The sequence below is a fragment of the Camponotus vicinus genome, unplaced genomic scaffold (genome assembly GCF_025532165.1).
Source record: "Camponotus vicinus isolate PSW18456_S1 unplaced genomic scaffold, iyCamVici1.0 SCAF_1, whole genome shotgun sequence".
Classification (NCBI taxonomy): Eukaryota; Metazoa; Arthropoda; class Insecta; order Hymenoptera; family Formicidae; genus Camponotus; species Camponotus vicinus.
In genome coordinates, this window is record NW_028141945.1 from 23,020,272 (window position 1) to 23,042,921 (window position 22,650).

General features: G+C 34.9%; 2 protein-coding genes across 5 annotated transcripts in view; both read left to right on the forward strand.

The window, feature by feature from the left end:
- Positions 1–337: 337 nt before the first annotated feature.
- On the forward strand, positions 338–3,490 carry Zip88e (Zinc/iron regulated transporter-related protein 88E; the record flags this gene model as incomplete). The annotated part of the gene is made up of 4 exons (XM_083078726.1): positions 338–645; positions 2,069–2,417; positions 2,794–2,961; positions 3,069–3,490. Coding segments are annotated over 4 exons (1,035 nt in total), but the record flags the coding sequence as incomplete, so codon positions are not given.
- Positions 3,491–5,052: 1,562 nt separating this feature from the next.
- LOC145959659 (dual specificity calcium/calmodulin-dependent 3',5'-cyclic nucleotide phosphodiesterase 1) overlaps positions 5,053–22,650 on the forward strand; it is a 100,876-nt gene continuing 83,278 nt past the window's right edge. The window contains exons 1-2 of one of the 4 annotated variants that reach the window (XM_083078712.1): positions 14,073–14,665; positions 16,279–16,872. In XM_083078712.1, the coding sequence (XP_082934838.1) occupies positions 16,848–16,872 (25 nt within the window). In that variant the 5' untranslated portion in view covers positions 14,073–14,665; positions 16,279–16,847. Of the gene's footprint in view, positions 7,145–14,072; positions 14,666–16,278; positions 16,873–22,650 lie in introns of those variants that run through there. The other 3 variants (XM_083078713.1, XM_083078710.1, XM_083078709.1) reach the window with 3 other exon arrangements.

The following is a 22,650-nucleotide window of genomic DNA, read 5'->3' on the forward strand; positions in this document are numbered from 1 at the left end:
TGCCTCGAGACTCGAGACGCGTGTCTATTTGTGCGCAGAATTATTGTGACGCACAGAGCATCATCGGAGCTGCCTTCTCCCAAAGTGTTTCTCTTTAAACAAAGATCGAGATCGAGGTGGAACCACGACGACAAACATCCCACGTTCGATGGTAGGCGAGAAGGGATCCCGTACGTCAAGTCGTCGCTCGTTAGTCTCACGAAGCACGGGACCAATCTCGGGGAATCAGTCTCGGTAGCGTCGAGATCGCGGTAAGAAAAGAGATCACAACTACTCGACTACTCGGCGATAATGTTCGCTAACGCGGTACAAGCGAAGCTGGCGTCGATGGTGCTGATCGGCGCCGGTAGCTTCTTCATCGGCATCGCGCCCGCCTTCTTCATCTCGAGCGTGCAACGTCTGCAACGGAGACTGTTGCTCTCCTGTGCCCTTTGCTTTGGCGCCGGTGTCCTCCTGGCAACCTCGATGCTGCACGTATTGCCGGAAGTGCGCGAGGGTTTGCCCGATTACGCCGAACTCACGTTCTCCTGCGGCTTCCTCGTGCTCTACCTGGTCGAGGAATGCGTTCATTACGTTTGTCGAAGAGGCGATCACGTGGCTGAGACGAATCATTCCAGGCAAAGGAACACGAACGAGCGAGGGTAGGTACGTGCGTTGAAAGAGCTTCGTGCGGACTACATGCTTTAAATATTCTTAAATATTTTCTTAAATATTCTTGCATCGAAGAAGCGTGTTTATATCGATGTGTGGAAAATGATTGATGGTCGTAATGCATTTTAAAGCTGTTTTACAATTTACCTTACTCTTTCAGTGCGCGTCTATTTCATACGAAGGTATATAATTTAATTAATAGTGAAAAAAAAAGACAGAGAGATAACAATAACTACAGAGAGAAAGAGAGATTTGGCTTTCTTTTTAATTTTAAATATTTTTACGATTGATATGTAATAAAAACGTATAAAAAATATTGCGATAATAGCAATCAGATCATTCGTTATCATCGATAACCGACGAGACAATACTTATTCACGGTGAAAAATCAGTTTTCAAAGACTATCGTATAAAAATTATAGAATGATTCATGCCGGTTTAGAGTCTTTTATGAAAAGTATTTTTGTGTAATAATAATCGAAATAATTGAATAAATAAGCAAATTTTGACTGGCAAGACTGGGAAAAATAATGTAGATATAGTTGTAACATATATGCAATCTAATTTCTTTTATTTTACATTTTTTATTACTTGAAATCCAATCTCGCGAATGATATCAATTTCAAATAACGATATTTTTCGGAAAAGATTATACGATCGCTTTGAAAAAGTTTTTCTTTCAAAGTTTGCCTTTTCCGTCACCAGGGAAGATTTATACAAAGATAAATTAACGGATCTAGCTTGATGTAAGAAAGAAAATGGCCAACGATACGTTATTTTTTGCGATTTTCCTTTGTTCGGCGCGGGTGGAACTTGTAGAAATAAATTCTAGTATAAAAATAGTATAGCGATCTCTCGTGCAAAATAATCGTGTTCAATCGCACACTCAAACAATCGATCCTTGATTCTCGAATAACTTCTTTTAAAGTGAAAAATGAGTTTATATCCAGTAATAATGTCCACACGAATGTAGAAAATGATCGAGCTCGAGACATTGTTGGGTGTCGGTATTAGATATCAGCTTTCATGTTGCTAGTTTATATATATAAGATTGCCATCGACACTCGAGACTTTTTGCTATCTGCAATAAGAATGGAGATCGAATACTTTAATAATGTAGTATTTCATATCCGAGTTTAAATTAATTATTTATTTACATTCATCTATGCATTTTTAACATATATATATAGATCTTCAAGAATTATATTTACAATTCTCTTCTCATAATCTTTTCAATTTGAAAAAATGTATATTTATATGCTATAATATTTCCTTGTAAAAGTTAGGATGATTTGTGATGATGAAAGACATGATTAAATGCCGGTTTAAACTGAAATTTCTCCGCTTTCAATGCGCATATCTTTGCATAATTCTGGTTTTGCTTCTCTTTGATGGAATTTTGTCTCTTGAATTTCAGTTGTTTGAACTGTCGGAACCATTCCCATGAGGTCGGTTACAATGCCACCACACAAGATAACAAAGTTTACGTATCCGAAGGAAATACGAGATTACCGCTTAATCATCGACAGAGTTCCTTTGGTAACAATAACACCAATAGCACATGGGCGTCTAGCGGTTATGGTGCGACGCGATGCAACGCACACGACGGTCCTTCGTCGAACGAGGAGACGACATTTTTGTGTCATGGAAATCACGGGGAGCAATGCACCGATGCTAATACTGGTCTTGTCGGTCTTGCCTTCGCCCTCACCGTACACGCCGTCCTTGAAGGACTTGCGATAGGGCTGCAAACGCAAATCGCCGAGGTGTGCTGCATACAATCTAAATATAATAAACCCTGGGAAAAGATAAATTAGAATCCACTGTGGATATATATAATAGTATAGTGAATAATCATTTAAGCGTAATATTGCGATAAAACGCGAAATATTTTAATGTTTAACTCTCTTCAATAATATTTAAATTTGAAATTTAATTACTGGATAAAAGCTGGAAAAGAATATTATATATTTTTTCTATATATTATATATTTGTACAAAACAAAATGAAACAGATAAATATAATAACGTTGTATAATAATGCGGAATATTTTCCAACTCGTAGGATACTCTCAATTTTATTATCAAATTCTTTTTAATAAATATGTATGGATTTGATTTCTGCATACATCATTTTTTTCAGGTGTTATTGTTGACCGGAGCTGTAGCATCGCACAAGTTTGTCGTCGGCTTCTGTTTGGGATTGGAATTGGCGGGAGTCAGCAAATCTGTGCCTAAATTAATATTTGCAGTTTTCATATTCGCCATCGGATCTGTCATTGGAATCGGTATTGGCATGCTAACATTTCAGGTGAAAAAAAATTCTTTCGTTAGATTTTCATTTATAGATCAACTTTTTTAAAATATCTTTGGACAACATTTAATTTTATTGTTTGTTTCGAATGTGCGTACATACAGGCAAATACAGATTGGTCAAAAGTGGTATTGCCGATCTTGCAAGGTCTAGCAGGCGGAACTTTGTTATATGTTACCGTGAGTGAGGTTCTTCCGAGGGAAAGAGCAAAATGGCATAAAAGTTTGCGCAAATTTGCAGGTATTTTTCAATTTTTTTCGATACTTGTCGGATTTATCATTATCTTTCTTCTTAACAACTATGTGGGTGAGTGAATTCTGGTTATAATAGTATTTAAATTAATTTGTTAAAAAGAACATTGTATAAAATCTTAAAACCTGATACAATTTACGTTGACTTGTAATATTTAGTTTACATAATAGTTTAATAATTAGTTAAAAAAGTGATTGTATATGTACTTTATTGATTTTGTATAACAAAACTATAATTGCGATTGAAAAATTAAACTCTTTTAACGCAATAATAATGGATGGGTTTTTAACTTTTATATTTTTATACACACATCACATATGTAATATAGAAAATCCTATAGAAATAGTCTATATGCACGAACGCGTACAAATTGTATTATGGAAAAAAATCTATTTTATTTTATTCTATAATTAATTTCTTATTGCTTCATCGTTGATTAAAAATTTGTGTTTGACAGGGTAATAACGAGTATCGCGCCTTTCAATGTTTTACCGTAGACTCTTTGATAGTTTAGTAGAGCGCGAGTTATTTTTTTCCTTTATCTCTTTGATACGATACAATATTTAAAGCGTTAAAAAAGCCTCTTTTCCTTTCCGTCCATTTTTTTCTAGTCCGCTGCGCGAGAAATTCGCGGTTTATATTCGCGAAACGTTTTTGCAAAGATTATCGTTGGGAAGCCGTATTCTTCGACGTGGTTTTTCGCGCAAGAGAAATTAATCTTGTCGCGAAAGAGAACGTTAATTACGCGGAACTACTTAAGACAGAAATGGCCCGAGTTTCTCGTCGGATTTACCACAAATAGGAAAAAACTTATAAGTTTCATCGTGCGTCCATTCTTCGTCAAATTTCTTTGCTGCATAAACCAACAGCAATTCCAAGAACGGACTCATTCCATTAGCGACTTACTCGGGGATAAGAACGAGCAGCTTTAAAAGGACATATGTAGTTGAAGTTTTAAGTGAGTATAAGAAAAATATAGCGCGAACGAGATATAAATAATCTTGTAATCGTTTCCGATAAAAAAATATCGTTTATCGAGTGCGTAAAATATATAAACGGCGGACGAAATTTAATGATTATTTTAATTATTTTGTTTAGCGGTGCGCATTTGACGGCTATACGAAGGGAAGGTGGATGCTCCCGATGATCGATAGCGCACGAAGATTAGATCAAGATCGCTATTGACGTCTATTACACGCCTGTATCGCGTTTCAGCGTTCTTTGGCGTAACGTACGGGGAGGCGATAAAAGAGAGCTCTCGTTCCTTTATTAGAAAATTTAAAGTCGACGGAGCGTTAGCTAACGCGACACAAGCCTCTCCCCTCTCTCCTTCTCTCTCTCTCCCGCGGTCCGCATAGAATAAGAAACTTGGATGAAATTTCACGGAGAATCCGTCGTCTTACGATAGCCTACTTTTCTCCCGCTTTTCTCGCGCTCGGTCGAACAGACGTAATTTCGACAAATGGACTTGGCTGCCGTGGGAAACAAGAGAACTCGGCCGCTCGCGGCGGAATGGGAAAGAAAGACGTATTTGCGGTTTTCAGCAACCCCACGATTAATCTCTTTTTCTTAAATGTCAAAGCGATTCTCGCGACCGAGTAGTTTATCACCGAATCGTGCGCTTTATACGCGCCGCACCGACACCATCGTCATCGGTCTCCGTTGAGGCCATCTTACGTAGCGTAATATACTTATTGTTAGTTCTTGCTCGATTTATGAAGCTCGAGAGCGTGCGGCTGACGCTTTATATCGTACGCCGTGAAGTTCAGCGCGCATGTTGCCGCGCGAGGCCGCCATCTTTGTCTTCTTCTCTCTCTCGGCACGACCCGCGACAACGTCGCGCCACTTGATCGTCGCGCGGCCACTCGATGTCGCGTATTTATCCGTTACGAGTGATCTCTGTGCGTGCGCGTCCCGAATCGGTCGCGCGAGTGTCAAAGTGACGGATCGTCGCGCATTTACCCCGCCTTCTGCATCTTCGTTATATATTCGTGTGATTTAAAAAATATACAATGTATCGCGAATTATCTATCTGTTCCAAGTCCATCGCATCACTCGTCTAACCGCGCATCCCAGGTGTAGAGCAATTAAATAATCTCGTCGCGAGGTTTTATTGTATTAATTTAGTACAATAATAGTAATTATTATTATTATAATTGCGCGTTAAAATAATGCTAATGTAATAACCTCATATACATAATAATTGTCCGAGTAATCGCGTGAAATTTGCCACACATATTCGATTTTCGAGCGCTCGAATATCAAAGTACAACGCGCATGTCGCCGCGCGAGAGAGAGCGCCATCTTGATTTTTCTCTTCCCGTCTCGATCGTAGTCGCGCAGTGATATCGCTCTGTGTTTCGTGCAATTTTTATTCATCGGAAGTGATCGTGCGTGTCGAATGAGTCGCGCGAGTGTCGAGTAAAGTGATTGACGACTGAGGTACTGTCACAATAATCAAGTATTTTCTCCATTTTTCAGTCGCTCGCGTTTCGATTATGTCGATATGTTTTGAAAAGGTTACGGTGTATTTCGAGTCTTTTTCGAGTCGTCGATCGCAATCGTTTAATCGGTTATAGAGCAATCGAATATCCTGTCTCGCGAAATAATAATCCAATAAAATAAATTGTTGATATCGGGAGCGATGTAAGGAAAAGTAGCGGTATATAAAGTTTGCCATATTGACATTCGATCATCCGGATCAGTCGTCGAGTGCAATCCGCCATTTTTTCAGTTTCGCGCGCTTTGCGTATCGAAATCGGCGAGCTCGTCGTTTCTTTCGTCGAAAACGAGCTACGCGCGCCGATAATTATCTCCGATTACGGCGTCGGGTGAACATTGATCGCTACGTTCGCAATAATTGCTAGGTATGCGCGATCGGCGATTTAATCGTGTTTTCGCAATCACGAACATGTGCGCTATAATCGTTACATCGAAACGTCCGTCGTTTATATCTCGCGTTATTTACTTATCCCGAGTGCATCGTATCGCTGATCGTGCTGCATCGCTATTATTGATCGTAAACAAACCCGCTTTATTTAATCTCCTAATCGTGCCCGTTTCGAGAACATATGTTTACCGTATCGAGTGAATTAATTTGAATCTAATTCGAGTTTGCGATTTTGCCGAAACAGCGAGTATCTATCTCCTACATCTTTTTCCCTTAATTTTACGTACTTTTTAATTCATTTTCTCAGAAACAAATTTATAAAATCGCGTAGAAATTCACAAAACGAATTACGTTTCAAGAGAATAATATAAAAAGTGTATTAATTTAATTATATCCGCGACATTTATAATTTTTATTTTGTACAAATTAACTCGCGTATAAAAGTGTTGTAAAATACGTCGAAGATACGTAAGTGTAAGTGCCCATTTTTATGTATATCGTTTCATTTCACGCAGCTAAATATACAGCTAAATGTACAGCATATTGCGCGACAAATTAATATACGATGACGATTAGTTATAGCTTAGTCCAAGCGCACGATTGAATGTACGGACAGCGTTTCTCTCGTGAAATAGCCGTTTATCCATTCCGTTTCCCACTACGACTACGACGACATTATCCCAGTGACAGTATCTCGTTCGTTTTCTATTCCGATACATGTACTATTTTCATTAGAAGGAAAACGCGCGCGTAAACATGGCGTATACAGCGCGTCGAGCAAAACGTCAAGCGTTTGTAGCATTACGCTGTAAAATTGGAGAACGCGATAGACTATAGTAAATTAGGTTGAATAAAAGACGCTTAACGCTTTAAAGATTGTTACGTAACGCGATCGTAATCGTCTTCTCTTCGCATATTCGTATCGTGTGTGAGTTATCTGGATGGAGGAAGTGAACCGATGTCAGAAATCGCCGAGAAGTTGGCGCCGATGGAACAGCTGGCGGATCTGGCCGGGCGGTAGCACCGGTGTAACGCCTGGTGAGTAAATTCATTTATTTATTATACATACAGTTTGTTTATTTACCCGATATCGCAACGTTTTTTTTCCATTTACCTTTATTCGTATTTCATCGACAATGATCTCGAGCGTAACGCTTGAAATTTTGTATCGGGGGAATTTTTTTTATTAGCTTCTAGAAATATACAATATTTATGGATATCTTGTATTTTTTAGAGATTTTTCAAATGTTTTGTAAACATTTTTTTACAGGAAAAATAAAACGAGACGTATTCCAGCAAAAATCTTTTATGAGATAAAATAATACGTACAAACAACATATTTTTGGATGGCGTAAATAAAGCTGATTAAAGTACATTACATAATAAGCTTAATTTCAGAGCTGAAAGATACTTATAATGGAAACTGCGTTGCCAACACTTTTCTCGTACGAAATCCTTATTTTATAATCTGTGGATAGAGAACTGCTTTTGTTTTGTATTTGAAGTTAATATTGTCGTGCGATATTTCATTTCATTATTCTTTTACTTTTCGCTAAATGTTTTAATATTAACAAATATTTTTCCACAATTTCGCATTGTGTGAAAATATAAAATTGCAAATATTGATTTATAATCGCTATCTCGCTTATGTATATTAACGTAAAAAAAAAAACGACGTTTATTTTATTGCTTGCGTAATGATAAAGTGTAGTTTATTATTTTCGCACAAATTATCATTTATTGTAATAAAATAAAATAACAATCGCGTTATTTATAAAATTTATCTCTTATAATTATAAAATCATACAATTCTTTCATATTATAAAATTATTACATTTATTATATTTATTAGATCATTGTGTTACAAATTATATTTTGTATTTTTTTAACAAAGAAAACGTAAAATGAAAGAAATGCAAACATGCAAAACGCACATTTTTTAAAATATACATTTTTACAAATTTTTACAAATATTATATAGAAGGATATAAGCCGTTTTTTGAAAAAATTGTTCGAGAGTTAAATTGGTTTTCATATTAATGGTTATCATCTCGGAATTACGATCGCATCCCCGCGGCGGGGCTTAAGCTATCTCGAATTATGATGGCAATTAAGCGTTGCAGCAATGTTTACCTTGTAACAAACTTCTACTGACCAGTTTACCTTCGTCTCGACTCCGCTCACCGGTTTACTCCCCGGTGAGATTAGCGCGTGATTCAATTAACGTTAGAACACCGCCAACAGAAACGTAGTTTGTCCATGGATAAGTTATTGCGGTCCCAGATGATAGGAAATTTACTTGTCAACAAAGAGCCGTATGCTGTTGTATTTGAAATATGCGCGAACGTCTTGAATATCTGAAATCGATCTTGTGTTTCCTAATAAGATCCTAAACAAGATTTAGAGTCAGAATTTCCAATTGATGAATATATAACCAAAGAGTAATTCTGTCAAAAAGTTTGAAAAATACATTTTGTATTTTTGTATTTACATGCTTGGGAAATTCATGAATATTACTCTTCTTTCGTATCGTGCATGCGTGTACTATTTAAATTATTTCAGAGCATTTATATTATTTCGTATAGCGTTGAAAATGTATCACGTGGAAAATTATGATAATATCTTGTGTGCGGTAGCGAGATTTTTTTCGTTAAATTGATGTTAAATTGATGTTAAATTCTCTCGATTTAAAAGGAATTATCTACTTTTGAAAATAAAAGTCATTATGAATACATCATAAAAATCAGTTGAAATCGGGATTAGTATTACGTTTGATTTTAAACGGTGATATTTCGATTTCTCTTTCTCTTTAATTCCTGGATTATTCGGTTTATAAATTTTTAATCAGCAATTTGCCGCTCGTTTATACGAGAATTAAAATGTTACATTTAATGAGGCGCGCGAAATATCGGCCGCCTTATTAGTTGCCTGATTTTGATCAATTTGCACGTCCCATAGCCAAATCCTATATATTCAGATAGCACGTGAAACGAACTTTTGCGCGTTTCAGCATAAATCGATTTCGGAAATTATGCCCGCACGCTGTGTTTCCGTTATTTACCCGTTGATGCGAAACTTGTTTCATGTCGAATAACGACGGACTGACTCGCTTCTGTTCGATGCCATCGCTTATGGGATCGAAAATAGAATCGTTGATGAGATTTGTCGGAGAGCTACCGGGCGCATTAATAGGCGACAGCCTGTGCTTTTAAACGATGTTAACCCGACATCCTTTCTCGCTATTAGGAATACCAATAGAGACGTTCTTCGATCGGATCCTTCGAGGTTCTCGCTCAGACTCTAATATCTCGGTATAAAACGTCGAACGGAGGCGGAGAAATGACAAAGAGAGAGAGAAAGAGAGGGAAAGGGAGATCGCGCGAGAATAATCGAAGAGATGAAAAGGCGATGGGTAACGAAAGAGAACCAGGCATCGAAAGGTATTTGTTAATCGGTTCGCAGGAATTCTCAATATAAGGGAGAATAATGAACGGTTCTTATAGAGGAAGGCGGAGGCCATTCTCGATCATTTCCTCCTTCTCTTTTTTATAATAAATGGCAATCTTAAATCATTCGTGCGCTTACTTGTCGCTTTTCAGTTTTCGTCAGTTGCGGCGAGCGATACTTTTCTCGTTCGATATCAAATTGTCAAACTTTTGATATCGAATTGTCAAATTGCTGGTAATGCACTGTGCACTTTCTGCTAATTTTGCCGTTCGTCCTACTTTTCGAGAAAGTACTCGGAATTTCTCTAAACATGTCAAATCAGAATCCATTTGATCGACCTGTTTTCGTCATACTTTTATCATTATGATGGTTCTGGACTTATATGCTTTTAGTCCATCAATTTGTAGTTGATGGATGCTGGTCAAAAATTTGTTATACTTGTATTAATATCGATTATAATGATTCATTCATATAATAATAATTAGTAAATTATAAATATAAATTATAATATAAATTATAATATTATAGTAAGTTATATATTTATATATAAATGTTTTTTCTTAAAATCAGAATATAAAAGTTTAACATATTGTATGTAAAGTACTAGACTAGAAGATATTTAAATCATGCTTAGTATAGCAATCAAGTAATAGCGTATTCGCATAATCCCCTCTTTTTTTATATAATACCTCATACATATAAAAAAGTTTCTCATGTTTGAATCGGTTGAGGATAAGGGTGTTTTTACATTCGTATTTTTCTTTCGGCAAGCATCACGCTTATTTCGTTCGTTGGACCACTGCTTTCTCGTCACGAGAGAAATGCTATTCATAGGATAAAATGCGCGAGATATCTCATTGGCTTATCCTTTTTTTCTTGTAACAATCGTATATATATGATTTATATGTCGTTCTATGTGAATCGTGGTCTTGTCATAAATTGTTAGCTGAAAGACGGTAATCCCCCTCTGTAGTGATGTACGAGTTTATTATTCCGACACTAAATGTCTGCTGCTTCGTCCCTAGTTCCGTAAATTCTCTGCGTTTTGAAAAACGTCATATATCTACGTAGAAAGCTGGTTAAAAGTACTTTGCTTGATCTCGCGAGATATTAATTGCATGTCATCGAAAATGGAGTGCTCGACAAAGAAAATGATATTCTTGTATCACGTTATTTTTATTGCGCTGCAAAATATGAATTTATTGTTTTAGAAAAATTTTTGCACAATTCTAAATCGACTCGTTGTCTTCCCATCATGGGAATCCCATGATTGTACAAATGTCGATTTCAATTAAATGTTGTTAAAATGTTCTCGCCACCTTCTTGTGAAAAATGAACAATTCGCCATGCTCGATTCTCTCTCCTCGATAGAAAGAGAGAGAGAGATAGAGAATCGATTAAGGTACAACGAAAAGAAATTCTTTGAGATTCAATGAACTGAAAATGCATCGTAAATCGAATAATTAGGGTATGCAACGTAATACGTGTGCCAGGGCAACTTCTGACGTCACATCGATATATATAGAAATTTTTCGGACATAAAATTGGACAAAATATCAGTAATTCAGCACAAATTTTCTTGCAATATTTTGCATTTATTTTTTATTCGTCATTTTTAATTTTCGTCACAATTCTTTTTCTTCCTCTCTTTTCTCTTTCTCTTTAGACGATTTAATAAATTGCGATAAAATTTAAGATATAATTCTATTTATTAATTTTATGTGTCGAGTAGTGCAGAAAACATTTAAATGCATAAAATACAAATCAAAATATCAAGATACGTGTATATAATTAAAAAATATAATTAATTAAGAAATGTAAAATGTAATTAAAAAATGTAACGCATAAAATTATAAATAAAATTCTGTCTTGAATTTTGTTGCGAATTATAGATCGTCTAAAGAATCTAAAGAGTCTAAAGAGTCTTTAAAGAGTCGTCTCTTGCGATATGAATAGCTTTGATCACTAAAAAAATCGATATATATATGTATAAAAAAGTAACGCTATATATATATATAATATTATGTTGCATGTGTATGTGTAATATGCGTTGTGTGTAATAGGTAGCTTTAATCTGCTTCGTTTGCGACTTTTTATATGCGCGTGTTTTATACATGTGCAATTTTTATGATGCATTTTCTATAGATTAGTTTTTATATAGAGACTCATCAATCTTGGCCTTTTTCGGAATCATATTTATGGAGTGTATGATAATTTGGTGAATTTTGTAAAAACAAATGCAAATGAACGCTCGTTTAAGTAGCCGAGAAATCGCTCAAATATCGCTCTGCACATATAATATGCGCGATATGTTACGTCAGATGTGTCGATATCACTCGCCTCAAGATAGATGAAATATCGTTTTATTACGTAAAACATAAACGGGAGTCTTTCGTTTCCTTCATATTCAATGAATCTCATTCGTTACGGTTAACGTTCAATTGTGGGTAGTAATTTTAGTGATTTAATTAAAGGATTCTGGAAATTTTTTACAAATTCCATTCCTTTACAAATTTTATTTCTAAGCTTCTAATGCTAAGCCTAACTTCTTTAAACATTAGTAAAAAAATAAGTAAAACTGACACACATTATCTACATCTTGAAAAGTGTAATAACATTTAAATGAAGAAAAGAAATCAAATTTTTTTACGTATATCTCACGTCATTTTTTGCACCAACTAGATTTAATGGATTTAATGGATTGGAAAAAATGTATGATAATACTATATATTTGGGCAATTACAATTGTTGATGTTTGAAATGTTTCTTATTAAATGTATTCGAATAGTATATGTATTTTCTTCATTGCAGCATAATATGAGTACTGACAAGATTACGACGATAAAGAAAAAGGGAGAAGATGAAGGAATAGAGAGAGGCAGGAAGGAAGGGAGAGAGAGTGCTTTCTTCTTCGGATCAAGCATCGTAGATAGCAAACGACGCGTGTCACCATGGTAGAATATCTCTGCCAGTCTAGGAATAGCTCTATCGCGTCCAGGCATATTATTATCTTTGCCATTAAAACATCCCCTTTAGTTAGCATTTCACCTTGCAACGAGGACAAAGTATCAGCGGTACGGCGCGGGGAGCGTATCTCTCCGGCAGAGCCGATCTTACACGTCGTTGCTCGACAAAGTGAACCGACACCGTACACGTATTAATATCTAGGGTCCCTGTGCCTGTCACCCTCTCTGTGTTTCTTCCTATCCTGCTGATTTTAACGCTCGAAGTCTTCGGCTCACTCGTTGCGAGAGAGAATCGCGCTCTGAAATCCGTGCGCCGACGACGACGAATAAACGCGCGAAACTAAATTATGTTAAAACGCGCCGATCGTGTTGACACACAGAATCGCAAAGACGTTATTTTATCGTGAAAACTACGTCTTCGATGAAGCGTGACAGCGACGATGGATGGTTTATTCTACACGATACCTCGCTAGAATAAACACGATCTCAATTTTTACGAAAAATCAGATAGATGTGTTTAATTTGCAGAATCGATATTTCCTGATCAATATAAAGTATAAAGATTGCTATATTTTCTGAATCACACACAAGTGAGTGAAATTTTCCGATTTACAATTATGTATGTACAATTACTAGATAGCAAGGACTTTTGGGAAAGTTTTATATATAGATGCAAAGATATTGAAAGCGCACTCGAATAAGGAAAGAGAGAAGAAAACTTTGAACTTGTTATGCTAATCATCCTTTTCTTCAAAAGTTAACGCAATTTTCTCCCAATGTTATTTTGACCTGAAAGGCTTCTCTCTCTCTCTCTCTTCGTATTTTCTTCTTGACCTGAAAAACCCGATTGCGGTTCACTCTCCGATAGTTTATTATTATTTTTATATCATAGATTGTACCATTTCTTTCGTTATTATTTCATTTTTAAGCTCCAAACTCCATTTAATATATTATCTATCTTTATCTCGTTGTTGCATCACGTAGAGTAATTGAGACTTTAGATAAATAAATTTATTCTCGGTGACTTTTCTTTATGATGTATAATCAAACGTATATTTATATTTTAATAAATTTCTAAGATAATTATATATTATATTATTTCATTTTTAAGCTCCAAACTCCATTTACTATATATTATCTATCTTTATCTCATTGTTGCATCACGTAGAGTAATTGAGACTTTAGATAAATAAATTTATTCTCAGCGACTTTTCTTTATGATGTATAATTAAACGTATATTTATATTTTAATAAATTTCTAAGATAATTATATATTAATAATCGAAACAATTTTTAAAGATGCACACGTATCGGATTTTTATCACTAGCAAAAATATCATCGTATTCTATTTGTAATAGTTTTAAATAAATTCGTTTCCTTGCGATACCGCTATATTATACATCATCTTTCGCATCCGTGTGTGCGCATCACCAACGATTTAAATCATCCCTCGCCCGTTCCCTTTATATTTAGCTTCTGTAATCCTCTCTCCTCTCGAGGTAGCTGCAAAAAAAGAGACGCAACGCTGCCACCGGGGTACAGTTCGCTTCCGGCGCTCTGGAAAAAACGTACCCCATTTCTTTTCCCGCGAGGATCTCGACGCGCGGTTCGTAACCCGGTGATCTTTGGAGAGATTCGCGCATTCTATCGTTGCGCACGCATATCAGATTTTCGCGGGATTCGTCGTCGTCGTCGTCGTCATCGGCGTCGCGGCGCGCCGGTTCGCTCACTCACGGGCACGGGGCCGTCAGTAGCCCAGCGCCAGTCCGCCGAAGTGCACCTACCTATCCACCTCGACTCACGACGTCGTAGTCGGGGTATGAGAGTGCCAGTGTGTGGTCCCACCGCACTCTCACCCTCAGGAGATACAGCATCACGCGCGTCATCCCTCAATCCGGATGACCAACGTCGTCTCTCGTCGTCGCGCGCGTTCGATGCTTCGACCCCTCGTCATCCTCGCGCCGCCCTTGCCTCGTCGCTTTCTGCCTTCTGCCTGCGTGTAGCCGCGTGCGAAGTGTACTCGCGCTTCTCTTCTCTTACGCTTTTTCTCCCTCCCCACTAGCTTCCCTTTTCCCTCGCCCTTTTTCCTGCGTCCCGGCGTGGACGTAAGCTTTCTGTTTCATCGAGTGAAAAAGGAAAAAACCGGTGACTCTTGTGTTTTATTGTCTTTGTAATCTTCTTCCCTTTTCATCCCTCCGTTCTCTCCTTCTTTTTCTCTTGCCTCTCTTTTTTTTCCCTTATTCCCCCCCGATTCGAATTTACACGTCGGGAAAATTGAAATGCCGATCATGAACGTCTTCTTCTCCCTCAAATCTCGTGTGTGTGAATCGTTAATTTGACTCCTTTTCGCAACTTTATACTTGTAATTTGTTCTCCGGTTGACTGATTACGCTTTTTTCTATCATGATGCTCTTAATGGTTCTAATATAAAACAATTTTAAACAAGAAACAAATTCGACAAACGAGTTTATTTCTATTTAGCGAATCACACATTTCAGCGATGCACTTTTTCTATTTTCGATAAAAGAGTCATTCATAAATACGTATTTGATTGACGCGCATTATTTTTTCCTCGCATTTTTGTTTTTTTAATCGTGAAAATTTCTCGAAAATTTCGGAGAGAATTTTTGTTTAATAGTTTTAATTAAAAAATTATAGACTATTAAAAATGTAAAAACGCTCACGAGTTTGTGATATTTCCGTGTGATTTTGTATAATTAATGTGCATTTCGTTTTTGGCTCTGTTTTGCAAATCTTTCTTTTGCAGCATTTCCAGAATTGCACGTTTCAAGCAATGAAATGGTTGATGAGATGTATAGATATGCCTGTAAAAGGATCGCATATTATGAGAGAGCTTGTCAATTGTAACATAAAAGCTCACATGTAGTTTCTCTTTTTGATTTTATTGCTTTTAATTAAAGTTCCACTTTTAATCCACTTAATCGTTCTATTAAATAACTTATATCATCTTTTATTTTGCGAGTGGATTAAATTTTTTAAACGAAAATTCTAATTTCGTATCTTAAATCCTTGATTAACGATTAATTTCTTTTTGTATTTTTCATCAATTCTAAGAATATATAATACTCTAGAATTTAAAAATGTATTTGTTTTTATATTAAAATTTAAATCTATGGAAATATGTTTATATGCAATGAGAAAATATTTTTAAAATGTAGACACTTTTATAAATCTTGATGAATAATGGATAAAAGCGGCGAAAATGATATATATTTCTCAATAATTACTCAATGATTCTTTTTACAACTTTTTGCCGAAAACCAAACGCACGTTTCCAATCACGAATATCTTCCACTTTCATCGTATAACCATTCCCTCGAGCAGATTCCAATTTGATTCGCTCTCCCCAGCTTTCCCTTAATGATCTGCAACTGTTTCCCAACTCTTGTAGTAGGCAGAAATACCGATCAAAGCAACATTTCTCACATTATTAATAATTTACTCTGATGTAATATAAAATGAGAATATTAATTTTCAAATGCAGTTTCCGATCCTTATAACACTTGTGGTTTTTTGTCATTTAATTTCAATTTCAATTGACGTTAAATTATGTGTTGGCCAAAAATAATCTAAAAATATTTTCAATATTTTGCAAAATTACTTTTTTATTAATAAAAATAATTATTGAAATAAAATATTTGTATCATACAAACATCAAGTTTTTATACTTTATTGCGCTTGATGTACATAACGCGTAAGGATTGAGACAAATATTAAAAGTTGCATTTCTAATTTAGGTACAAATGGGAAATCATATTGATGTATAAAATGGGAAATCATATTGATGTATAAAAGATGAATGCATTTATTTCTTGAAAAAGCTAATATCATTGCGCATCAAAATTGTTCGTGTAATCGCGATTCGATCATCGCATAAAACGAGTGAACTTTCCAACTGTTTCTCAATTTATTGCGAGATTCCTTGTGCGAGATCTATCGTATTGTGTCATCTATCGAGTAGAGAGACGAATATTAGTGCGAATCGATAGCGTACATTGGTTGGGAATTCTTTTTTTTCCATCTTCTTTCTTTCGCGGTTGGTTCCGCATCGATTTCGGATTTAAATAATTCGAGAGAGAACGACCGATCAGTTTAATCCAAAGTTCTATCGCCGCATTATTGTGTACTGGTTCTTTTTACGAGTTGCATCAGTGATTGTTTCGCTCGCGACAGATGCGCACACCTTTCGAAAAATCGTTAAAGTCAATACACGTGCTGCAGCCCAAGCTCGGTCAAAGTTGGAAAGTTTCGTGATGCAGTGATCCGGAGAGATAGTGGTGCGCTTGTCTCTCATTTCACGAAGGAAATGGATAAGGACAGGCATGTACAAGGTAAGAGGATTTATTTCGGACGCTGTTCTTATTTTCTGAATACTATCGATGACCTCTCTTGAGTCGTCACGTATTATGCGTTTAATAGAGTTGAACTCTTTCACCTTTTCTTTCTTCCTCTTTTTTCCTCGTGTCCTACGCTTCCTGAGATTTAAGCGCAAGATAGATGTTCTTTTCCTCAAGAGAATTATTCTGTTTCGACGAATCCTTTTTGCCGTCATGTTCCATCTACCTACGTGACAGCGTAATACGAAGGTTCTCATTGTTTTTATTTCAACGTCTCAAGCATCTCGATATCTCTAGTCTTTAATCTTAATCTAGGTAAGTTCTTTTGGCTTGAATATTTCTTCAACAAATCGAAAAACAAGAATTTAAATTAAAAACAGGCAATTTTTTAACGTATATAGCGTCCCATATTCCGCAACTTTTGTAGAATATATACATTTATAAGCTTCGAAACTATGTCGTCGATATTTTTACAAAAAAACATGATATTTTTACACGTTTCACAGTATTGGTTTTTGAGTAATGAGAAATCGATTTCTCTTATATACTTGTGTGTATATGTATATGTGCAATATGTGAACACACACACACACGCATACACATCCAAATAAACACACAACATTTCAATTGTTCCTGCTTGTGGTTAAGAAATTTTAGACTTGCAAATGAGATCGTTGAAAGCATTGGCGATCGTGAGAAAGTTATTGGATGGTCGGATGATTGAATTTTCGGGCTTATTCGATCGACTTGTACCAATCAGCAATGAATTCGGAACGTTGCAACCGTCCGTCGTAAAAACTTGTTTGGAAATTAACTTGCTCTTATAATTTTGCATGCGTAAATTAAATTACATGTACATCGCGTACGCGGTTGAACAAAGACTGCTCTGCGATTGTTCCAAAAATGAATTTCACACGATTGCAGAAAATAAGTTTCGATAGAAGATTACCTCTAGCAAAACGCTTCCGTAGGGGATTGAGGGGAATCATCGTAAAATCCTCATGATCGAGTAATATTTTCTCGCGTCAAAATAGATAGTCAATTGATACATCAATTTTTATCGAAAATATCGTGGGCATCGAACATGGACGTTCCTTTTTGTGAGATTAGATCGATTATCTCACATTCTCCATTTGCTTGTTTTGACGAAGCAATCACTCTTTCGATCAGAGTTCTTCAAGGGGTTATACCTAGTCAGCAAGTCGAAAAAAACGTATTTTTGGGGAATTTAAAAAAAACTGTTAGGTATTTTTATTTCATCGATTCTTTATCATAATATATATCTATCAAAGAAGTTTTTATAATTTTTTCAATTAAAAATATCGAGAAATGTAGGCACAGTAGCTATTTTCCAGAGACATCTTTTTTCGGAGGCGCTTGGCGGTGAGCAAGATTGCTCGGAGCTGGATCATCTGAAATAAAAAATTCAAAGGGATTTAGCTTTCGTATGAATTGATCTAGTCGGTGAACGAAGGGATTTTAATTTTGATGAAATCTTTTTTTTTTATTAACAAAAGAACGAAAAGTTTTAACACGAAAAATTCGTATTTTTGCGTCAAACGTCTGTCACATTGTCAAAAATCAATTTTTTGTAAAATCCTTCGTTCACCGACTAGATCAATTCATACGAAAGCTAAATCCTTTTGAATTTTTTATTTCAGATGATCCAGCTCCGAGCAATCTTGCTCACCGCCAAGCGCCTCCGAAAAAAGATGTCTCTGGAAAATAGCTACTGTGCCTACATTTCTCGATATTTTTAATTGAAAAAATTATGAAAACTTCTTTGATAGATATATATTATGATAAAGAATCGATGAAATAAAAATACCTAACAGTTTTTCTTAAATTCCCCAAAAATACGTTTTTTTCGACTTGCTGACTAGGTATAACTCCTTAAAGCGATGTATTTCATCATTTTGTATTGGTTGGCGAACAAAATGAGCAATCATACGCGAAATAATCTGTTTATTTGTGTTAATTGTCGTAAAAATTTGATATATTGTATATTATACAGTGAAATATATATTATATTTTCGATAGAAACTACGTTATTTTTCTCTGTTTTTCCCCGTAATTATACGCGTTCAATTATAAGTAATTAATAATATTAAATATAGTGACTGTACTTTAGAAAATGTAACAAATTGAATTATCGCTCTATTTATATCTCAATTAGATAATCCCCTCAAATCTGTTAAAAGAACCGCTTTATTCTCGAGATCTATCATAAAAGATATAAAAATACATTTCTTGCGTCGTTCAACTTTATTCAACGAAAAATATATTCATAAGAATCAAAAGAAAGAAAGTACTTTGAAACTCAACTAATAGAATCGTGCCAATTCTTGCGACTCATTAATTTTTTGATACAAGTCTAAATTCATCAAAAAATGTTGCTAAAATTGATACAAAGAATTTATATCTACATGATACACTTTCTTGTATCTGTTTTGAGATTTTAAATTATTTTTTAAAAACTTATTTTCCAAAGAGTAAAACTAAATTAGTATGACAACATAATTTTTGTCGTTTAAGTTAATAATTAAGGATTTCGATACATATTGCAGAGCTCTCTTGATCCATCTCTATATTTTCAATTTAAGTATCCACCCACCTAATTATATCTGGAGATGTTTTTCGACCACAGATATTTTTATCGATAGTCGTGAGTTGCGAGTGTGCAATTTCCTACGTCGTGTGCGAAAACTTTAGATAGATGAAAGAACTTAATAGTACGTATACATAATATCGCGCAATAAAAATAAATGCCGCACGCGCTAATGATGTTCGTGATCTTCCTGTAGTTGGTTACAAAGCATTATAATAGGACAAAGCAAATTATAATAGGACTTTGATAATTGTAGGAAAGTGCCGTTGAGACGTTACGCTGAGAGTCATCGAGTTGCTCCAATTAACCGCAGTCAACGTGATGTACAACGCATTAATTTTCCAAGCAAATGACATTTTCTTTTTTATATCGCTAAATTTTAATTGACACAAATTAACGCGATTATAACCATCGAGGCTAGCTAAAAATACGCGAAAACAAATGTTGAGAGTTGAGTTAGGAGATTGAATACGTTGGTTTGTGATATAGATATCGGAAATACGATATCTCTTCTAGTAATGAAATCCTGAAAACTAAAACGAAAACTTTATTTCCGGAAAAGCCAAGTAATATGAAATATCGAGATGTTACATTGCGCAATGTCGAGAATGCTTCGCAATTGATGGCAGCCAATTTGATGCACGAAATATCGATTTACCATCAGACATTTTTAATATTATCTTGATACTATAATATAATTAAACGATATAATGCGATTGCAATTATCAAGATTTCACTATAATTATCTTCTCGTAATAAAATTCTGATAATCAAGCGGTAACTAACTTTACTTTGGATACTTCGAAATATATACAAATTAAATTTCATATAAAATAAATTATACATATATATAATAATAAATTATAATAATATTTGTCATAATTTTTAATTATATTTAAAAAGTGCGCACATAAATTATATCTATTTTTTGGTTATTTATAAAATCAGCTCATAGTTTTCATCTTTCAATTAGCTTATTTTTAATAACGCGAAAAAGCTTGCATGTTATTAAATATGTTTATGGATTATTCAAACATTTATAAATCACTAATGTAATTACACAAATGGCAATCGATATGTATGGATCAAATGTACCCATGCGCATTTATGTTACAATAATTAATATATTAATGAACGTTACATTCATAGTAACTTATAATATCCTTCATTATTATATTTATAATAATAGCGGCTAATAAAACATGCAAAAAATATCCTTTTTACTATGAATGATCATTTTATAAATCTCTTGTATAATTAACATTTTAATTAAATATTTGAACTTAATATTTATGTGAAAATTTAATAACATGTACATATCGCGCTCACAAAATGATAACACTCAAGTTTTAATTATTATTATTATATTTACCATTAGCTTCAATTATTATTCATATATTTCATTTATTAGGTCATACACACGTATACACCATTTTTTCCTATATTTTATTAAAATTTAAAAAAAACAGTTACGTGTGATAGAGATGCAATGAATTCTATACTTTTAACTTCCTATTATTCTTTTGATGTGGACAATATATTATTTATAAAAAAATATACTTTTGCGTTGTTGAAATTTTTATTTAAATCGCATGCATCGTTTGCGCTTTAAATTACATCTTGCACGGTCTACTAAAAATCAATAATGCGTTGAGGTTGCTCATGATGATCGCCTAGTGGGCGCCAGTATTCCTTGCGAGACCTTCTTTATAGCAAACAAAATCTGATATATCTCTGGCTACAGCTTACGTCGGTAAATTATCCACCGTTGAAATTATATTGTCAAGTTTCGTATTTTATCATTTTTGCCGGATAATAAAGAAAAGAAAAAGTGGCTTAAATACTAGTTGATCATAAAGCGAATGACTTTGTGATATTGTCACATTTTCTCTGGTTTTATTATTTGCGTTTGTTACTAGTCTTTTGTGAAAGACTTTGCCTTTTCCTATATATTCTTTGTTTCTCTCCTTCTCTTTCCCTCTGTCTTTTTTTCTCTCATCCGCTTAACTTTTCTACGCGTTCTTCTACAACGCGTTGAACGTTAATGATTCTCTTAATGAGCTCTTTTATAGAGATCACGTCAATTTGGTTACGATCTCAATGGCATTCTACGTATTTGTGTTATTAGGTATGCAAAAGCTTTCAAGAGAGAGAGAGAGAGAGAGAATAGGAAGAGGGGAAATATTTTAATAAAGCTCTTGCAACCACCGGCTCATGGTCTCGACCAAGCGATAAACTTCCGAAGAATTCGCGTTGAATCGAATTCAAGCTAAGCGGACCTTGGAGCGAGGTCGAAATGATTGCATTTTTGGGGTGACACTTGGTTGCTTCGTTTACTTCTTACACTCGTACTATATTTGAAGATTATTATATTATTCAAAGACGCAAAAGCACGAGAAAAAGCAATGGAAAGAAAAATTTTTCTAGAATATTACAATTGAAAATAAAATGCTCGAAATAAGGGGTCGAACTTATAATACAGTAGTTATTTAGCAATTTATGTGAAACATTTTTTCAATATTATCTTTTACAAAAAACTTGGAAATTTTGTAAAAAATTTCCTCAAATAAGTGATACTTTTATCAGTCCTTAACACTGACATGCCTTACAGATAATAATAATCTAATATTACCTTTCTGTTCTTTTTCATCTTTTATTCTGATTCAATAAAATAATCATGTAAAAATGTTAATCAAGGATTCACTCTTATGAATGAAATGCTGGAGACATTTCTCCATTTCTTCAATTTATTGAATAGGCTCCTGTCTGTTGTGGTTTTTGTTGTGTTTCGTTGTGTATTGTATGTTTGATTTAAGCTGTATATAAGTTGAATTCATTTTTAGACACTACTCTCACAAATGGTTGCATCTCGAGACTGCGTTTGTACTGAATCGCAAGATCTTTACATCATTCGTTTTTTAACACGCCCACGCGAAATTGCGAATACGGGTCGTCTTGTTCCACCTACACATGTACGATATCCGCATCGAACAATTTGCAGTGCGAGGCCATTTCTTCTGTTTCTCTCTTTTTCGCTTTCTGGTCATTAAAGGGATAAATGTTTTATATTATAATTTTACCAAAAGTGTATCCGAGAATTTTTGCCAGAATTTTTATATATATATATAGAGTGTGTGTGTGTTGTTTACTGCAGCTCTGCCAAA